The sequence below is a fragment of the Girardinichthys multiradiatus genome, chromosome 18, assembly GCF_021462225.1.
Source record: "Girardinichthys multiradiatus isolate DD_20200921_A chromosome 18, DD_fGirMul_XY1, whole genome shotgun sequence".
Lineage (NCBI taxonomy): Eukaryota > Metazoa > Chordata > Actinopteri > Cyprinodontiformes > Goodeidae > Girardinichthys > Girardinichthys multiradiatus.
In genome coordinates this window covers 42,174,815-42,182,102 of record NC_061810.1, presented here as the reverse complement: position 1 = coordinate 42,182,102, position 7,288 = coordinate 42,174,815, and the positions used below count along the sequence as shown (strand labels likewise).

Below are 7,288 nucleotides of genomic sequence, written 5' to 3'. Positions count from 1 at the left end.
TTTGTTTTTGTTTTGAACATTTTATATTTTTCTGTGTAGTTTTAGCTGTGGTGTTCAGGGACTATTGTTAAACATTGGTGCAATACTACTGAACCATAAAACCTTCATGCTTCCAACAATGTTTTAATCCGCAGCAGATGAAACATGCATAATATTGCCAGCAATGCCATTTCCCTAAACAGAGCAGCAAGATGCTTAGTGAATAAAACAGAAAATAAGATAAAACAGAACACTCAATCCCTTTGCAGAGTCTGATAATAGGATTCCTCTGCATTGCGTAAAATGTCCTCTTAATAATCCATGGCATGTGTGCAGACGCGGGTTAGCTGTTGTCCCTCACTGGCCAGGTGATTACCCAACGTAAAGAGTTCCAGAGTAAAGAATGCGGGATTAGGTGCGAGGCAGTGGGTGGAGCAGAGAAGAGGAATAACTAAACAGATTAACAAATACGGGAGTGTGCATCAGAGCAAGGTGGAGACAGGAGTGGAGGGAATACGAAGAGACAGCAAGGGAAACTCCTGATGGTGACACATACTAAAGGATCTTGGAAAATGGAAATTCTACAAGTCAGTGTTAGGATGAACAAACAGTGCTTCCATTTTTAAACAGGAATCCCTCGTTTTATTTGTTTGTTTTTCTATCAAATCGGACCTTACAGGACGCCACCAATTGTTTACCTGGTAGAACTGGCACAGCTTAAACTGTTGCCCTGGACCTGTTGAGGAAAACACACGGCCGGAGGAGCGGCACCAGGAGGAGACGGGCCGCCAACAGGTCAAACAGGAAGCTTGAACAAAGGCTCTGCAGCGTCATGAGGACTGCCAGACGTGCCAGCAATGTGGAGGTACCCTCCTTTCTCCGGCAGCTGGTCAAAGAGACGGAGAAGATAGTAACGTTCTTCTTTAAAGGGGGATCCAGGGAAAGGGGCTGTGTGGAAGAGGACACTTTAGATGAGGACACAATGCAGAGCCCTTACCTGGACCGCCCCATCTTGGAGAAACACGTTGCAGAGGGGGGGTCTCATTTGGGGTTGAACTATGCTGTGGCAAGCATGCAGGGTTGGAGGGCTCAGATGGAGGACGCCCACACCTGCATGCCCCAGCTGAAGGGAGACCTGGATGACTGGGCGTACTTTGCTGTTTTTGATGGACATGCAGGCATCACAGTGGCCCAGTACTGCTCCAGAAACTTGCTGGATCATATCCTGACAACAGGTACACAATTATGGTTGATAATAATAACATTCATCTAAAACATTGGATATGGTTGAATATTTATAAAAAACGTACTTGGGAAGAACATTATTAAGGACCAGGAGCACAATAAACCTAGTAAAGGAGACCTTGACAAATGTTTAGAGCAGATTCAATAAATATTAGAAGCATTTGAAAAACATGTTTTCGGCCTCCCATGAATGAATAAATCTGAATCCAAGAGGCTTGCAGAGGGAAGACAGGCCCACAGCATCACATATCCACCACTATACCTAACAGGGGGGCAGAAATGCTTTTCCATTAACTATTTGTTTCAAGCCAGAGCCACCTGAAGTATTTGCTGCCAGTAAACTCAATCTTAGCTTCATTAGATCAAAGTACGTGGTTAGATTCCCATGAGCATTTTTAATCTCTACACATGGCTTCCAAACAACCAGTTGGCACGTAGACACCATCTACTTTATGGTGCATTATGGACACTTGTTGACCCTGAGACTTAATAATTGCTCTCAGAAATATTGCTTCCAGGTAAACAAATATATTGTGTTCAACAGGTGGGATCAAAGCAAACGAGGACCCAGAACAGGTGAAGGAGGGCATCCGTGAGGGATTCCTGGACATTGATCGTCAAATGCACAAAATGGCTCGCCAGGACAGCTGGGACAGAAGTGGCTCAACCGCAGCAGCTGTCATGATTTCTCCACGTTATATTTACTTCATCAACTGCGGAGACTCACGCACCTTCCTCTGCCACAATGGCCAGGTGGTCTTCTACACAGAGGACCACAAGCCGTTCAACCCTAGGGAAAAGGAGAGAATCCAGAACGCCGGAGGCTCGGTGACCCTGCAGAGGATTAATGGCTCGCTAGCTGTTTCCAGAGCACTGGGGGACTTTGACTTTAAGGAAGTGGACTGGAGGCCACAAACAGAGCAACTGGTGTCGCCAGAGCCGGAAGTGTACGAATTGGAAAGGACGCCTGAAGATGAGTTCCTCATTCTGGCATGCGACGGCGTGTGGGACGCCATCGGGAATGAGGAACTGTGTGCATTTGTACGCAACCGTCTTCAGGTGTGCGATGACCTGAGAGATATCTGTACCCAAGTCATTGATCTCTGCCTCTATAAGGTGAGACATAAGGCCAACTTACATTACAGTGGAACCTATTGATATCCATATCAGTGTCTAATTTGAGATTAAGATGTAGTTTTGGTATTTTGGAAAGGAGCGTCTAAAAGAGTACACTGACAGATAAAAGGAACAAAAATCTACAAATTTAGGAATCGTCCCTTGGAATAAATGTGGCAAAAAAGATCCAAAAAAAAGACCTGCTAAAAAAAACGGTTAAAACTGGACCAATCAATTATCCTGATATCAGAATCAAACAATTTTCCCCTGATTGGCGTTGATTGGTGATCAACAGTTCAGATACTGAAAAATATAGTTTTTTCCTCCCAAGTGTGATTAAATGATCAAATCAAAGTAAAAACTCCTAACATTTTCCATCAATAAATACATTAACCAGGAACAAGTACTATAATGCATGTTTTGGAGTTTAATTAAAAATCAGAGGCAAGGTTAGCGACACACACTTCCTCTATCAAAGAGCCTGTAGCACATCAATGCATCTCTGAAATGTTTAACACATTCTGCAGATTTAAACACTTGTGTGAATCAAGGTGTTATGATGCCTCTCGGGGTCTGGATTGTTTTACAAGGCCAATGATTTTGACATCTATTTTTGTACTTTTTAAACAAAAGAAAAGGAATGAGGTTTGCTTTTTGCCATCTAAAACAAACATCTTAATAGATTTTTTCTTACCCTGCTGCTAATTTTAAAAAAAAAGGGCAATATAGTAAGTTTGCAAGATTGCAAATCAAATATCCAATCAAACCACACGGCGGCAGATTTCAATGTTGTAGTAATTTTTCCATTAGTTTATTTGAATTGCATCTCATTGCATAGCTAAAATCATTTTAACAATAAATGCCAAATCTAATTATTATCAATCCAAGGTAGTAATAAAGATAATTAAAACAAGCAAGCCTACAATCGAGTGTGTGTGTCTGTATTCTGCTCTAACCAAATCACAGCTGGTGGTCATCATTCCATTGAACACGAGTTATTTTTAATTGTTATATGTCAGGCAAGGATTACATGAGTAAAAACATCTTGAATAGATTTTTCTTTAATTATTTTATGAGCTTGTTGTAATGGGTCTTATTGCGATTTACATTTTACAGTAAAGCTTTAAATTGTGCGTCACATACTCCTGAAAAACATCTCAAAAAACAAGGTCAGTGGAAGATTTGAAGATGAGCTACTTCCAAGCATGTGTGAACATGTAGCTGCTCAGCAGAACTTTAGCAAATTGCCTAAAACTCAACTCAGTGCTGTTTACAGTCTAGGTGCTACAGCAGCAGGATTTATGAATCAGTAGCCTTACAATGAGGAAAAGGTGAGCTAAGCCGGCTCTCAGTGACGTGCTTTATCGTTACGTAAGTGGATTCTACTTCAGGTTTAAGAAACTGTTGATCGAAATACAGATGAGCCCTTTGCCTGACCTATAAATAGGTGCACTGAGAGATCCTTAGACGTTAGATTGGAGCAAAAATAGCTGCACATGGTTGGGATTAATACTAAATGTGAGCGTGTTGACAAGAGCTCAGCAGAACAGTGAAAGACACTCCCCTTCTGAGCTTTAATCCTGCCCACTGTGAGCAGCTATTTATTTCACCTCAAAAAGGCTTAGTGTATCTGAAAGATTACCTGTTCCAGTACACTTTAACCCTCAGTGCTCACAGGTCTGCAGTTTTAACACAGCAGTGGCGTAACTTGCATTTTAAAATTGCTACAGACTGTCAGAGCCTATTTACATCACCAATGAGATTATGTATTATTCCTTTACAATCACAAAGCTGGAAATGCAACAGACGACAATATAGTCTATGAATTAATTGCTCAAATCTGACCACCTACTCATAAATAGTTACTGATCCATTCTTGTATGTATAAATATGCTTGGTTTATATCAGATGCATTATACAGCATTATAGAGTAAGAGAAACAAAATTATAAAGTTAATGTTATTCAAATGTAACATTGGAAATTTATAATTAAAAGAGGAGAGAAGCAACTTATTAATTGTTGCTCGATTTTATTTATTGCTCTGTTTTAGGCTCATCCCTGTAAAATTATTATTATTATTAATATATTTGGTTTATATGGCAACAATTTGATCAACCTTTTTTGTCATACAAACCCATCAGTATAATTTATACTTCTTAAATAATTTCTTTAAATGATTGTAGTCACATTTACACAGTTATTTGACAGAGAAGAAATAAATTGGAATGAAGCAAAGGCCAGTCATATAAAGTAGTTTGTTTTGTATATGTGTTGATTTGCTCTGATCACTGGCTAAAATTATTAAAAATGTTAAATAATAAAAATCCTACAGGGCACAGTGTTTTGGCTCAATTAAAAATTTGTCTACATCAGTCAGGAGTATGATCATTCTGGGCTCAACTGTAGTAAAAGTGCTCTGCCTCCCTCTGCAGGGCAGCTTGGACAACATCAGCATCATCATCGTGTGCTTCCCTGGCGCCCCCCAGCTGTCGCAAGAGGCACTGCAGCGAGAGGCGGAGCTGGAGCAGCACATTGACACGAAAGTGGAAGGTGATTGGCTGTGCAGAAGTTTATGATCACCTTGATGAGACAACTATTATCTGCCGTGCATTTTTCAGCTTAAATTGTTACCTCTGCAGAAATCATCCAGATGATGCGGTCCAAAGATGAAGACCCCGACCTTTTGTATGTGATAAAATTCCTGGCTGCAGAAGAGATGCCAGGGCTTCCACCAGGGGGAGGCATCACCAGCAAGTGAGATAAATCACATCCTGATTAATATTACATAACATACTCAGCTTTATTTGATCAAAGCAAAAACGTGTGGACTCAATCTTTTTGACTGTGTTTGCAGGCGAGACTGTATCATAGCCGCTTACCAGAAACACATCATGAATCTCAGGACTCAGGAACCTATGGTGAGACACATGATGAATGCATTACATTTAGTCATCACTGCTTTTTGGAACACATTTACTGCTTTTGAAGGTATTAAGCTTTTTGCCCAGTCAAAAATGACAATGATAAGCAGGCTTCGAGCAATAAATAATATCAACTAATGTTTTATGAAAAAGTTACATTTTGTGTAAATTTGAACAATTTTCTAGCTGGAACTTGAAATGTGTGTTTTTTGCATAATGTATAAACTCCTATACTCTAAAGCAATCAATCACCAGATTAAAAATTTAACCTTTAGATGTTCCAATCAGATTTACTCATTGTACTATGACTTTACAGGACATTGGGGGATCCGAGGAGGACTCAAACTAACATCATGACCACGGAGTCAACACCAGCTTCAAGTTTTACATTTTAGATGAGCACTAAACTAAGAAGTTGATTCTTCCTGTGATATAGTCTGAGTTTGGCCTCAAACGTTTGTTTCCTGGTCAATTAAAAAGAATGTTTGGATTGGACACTCACTGTGTTGATTCTTAAGATATGGAGACTGTGTTTTTCCGTATAAATCTTACAAGCAAAGTACTAACAGTCCATTAGGGTTTCCTAATTCACAGGGTAACACTCAACATTTAGTTACGGTGGCTGTTGAAATTGTATGCATTTCTGTCAAAATGCCAGGGTTTTGTGATGTAACTGTGATCTAGTTTCAGCATTCAGTCCGCTCTAGAGTTCCCACTGTCGTCAATTATAAAGAATCTGAATAACTAAAAATAAATTTTAGCTGCCCTAGAACAATTTTCTTGACTTTGGCTCATTTGCATCTATTATCAAAGAACATACAGTGGCTTGCAAAAGCATTCATACCCCTTGAACTATTCCACATATTGCCACATTACAACCACAAACATAAATATATTTTATTGGAATTTTATGTGAAAGGCCAACACAAAGTGGTATACAATTGTAAAGTGGAAGGATAATTATACATGGATGTGCAACCGATTGCCTTCAGAAGTTGCCTGATGATTGCTAATGACTAAATAGAGTCCACCTCTGTGAAATCTAATCTCACTACAAGTACAGCTGCTCTGTGACGGCCTCAGGGGTTTGTTCAGAGAATATGGGGGAGCAAACAGAATCATGAAGTCCAAGGAACACACCAGACAGGTCAGGGATACAGCTGTGGAGAAGTTTAAAGCAGGCTTAGGCTATAAAAAGATTTCCCAAGCTTTGAACATCTCCCGGAGCACTCTTCGATCAATTTTCCAGAAATGGAAAGAGTATGGCACAACTGTAAACCTACCAAGACAAGGCCGTCCACCTAAACTTACAGGCCGAACAAGGAGAGCACTGATCAGAGATGCAGCAAAGAGGTGCATGGCGACTCTGGACGAAGTGCAGAGATCCACTGCTTAGGTGGGGGAATCTGTCCACAGGACAACTATTAGTCGTGCACTGCACAAGTGTGGTCTTTATGGAAGAGTAGCAAGAAGAAAGATAATGTTAAAAAAAAACCATAAGAAGTCCCATTTGCAGTTTGCCAGAGGCCACGTTGGGGACACAGCAAACATGTGGAAGAAGGTGCTTTGGTCAGACGAGACCAAAATTGAACTTTTCTGCCAAAATGCAAAACGCTATGTGTGGCGGAGAACCAAACTAAACTGCACATCACTCTAAACACACCATCCCCACTGTCAAATCTGGTGGTGGTAGCATCATGCTCTGGGGGTGCCTCGCTTCAGCAGGCATAGGGAAGGTGGTCAGAGTTGATGGGAAGATGGATGGAGCCAAATACAGGGCAATCTTGGAAGAAAACCTGTTGTAGTCTGCAAAAGACTTGGAACTGGGGTGGAGGTTCACCTTCCTGCAGGACAGCAACCCTAAAAATAAAGCCAGGGCTACAATGGAATGGTTTAAAACAAAACATATGAATGTGTTAGAATGGCCCAGTCAAAGTCCAGACCTAAGCCCAATCGAGAATCTGTGGCAAGATTTTAAAACTGCTGTTCAGAAACATTGTCCATCTAATCTGACTGAGCTTGAGCT

At 40.6% G+C, this 7,288-nt stretch overlaps 1 protein-coding gene across 1 annotated transcript; it reads left to right on the top strand.

Moving 5' to 3' along the window:
* Positions 1-301: 301 nt before the first annotated feature.
* Positions 302-6,037, top strand: ppm1na (protein phosphatase, Mg2+/Mn2+ dependent, 1Na (putative)). The gene is made up of 6 exons (XM_047390934.1): positions 302-1,214; positions 1,769-2,340; positions 4,774-4,891; positions 4,981-5,095; positions 5,196-5,259; positions 5,579-6,037. The coding sequence occupies exons 1-6, from the start codon at positions 812-814 to the stop codon at positions 5,609-5,611; spliced, it is 1,305 nt and encodes a 434-aa protein (XP_047246890.1). The 5' UTR covers positions 302-811; the 3' UTR covers positions 5,612-6,037.
* Positions 6,038-7,288: the final 1,251 nt, after the last annotated feature.

Excerpts from the sequence above, each read along its gene's own strand:
- ppm1na (XM_047390934.1), top strand. The coding sequence starts at position 812 with ATGAGGACTGCCAGACGTGCCAGCAATGTGGAGGTACCCTCCTTTCTC. Across the intron at positions 5,096-5,195 it reads GGGGGAGGCATCACCAGCAA|GCGAGACTGTATCATAGCCG; the intron begins GTGAGATAAATC and ends CTGTGTTTGCAG. Across the intron at positions 5,260-5,578 it reads TCAGGACTCAGGAACCTATG|GACATTGGGGGATCCGAGGA; the intron begins GTGAGACACATG and ends ATGACTTTACAG.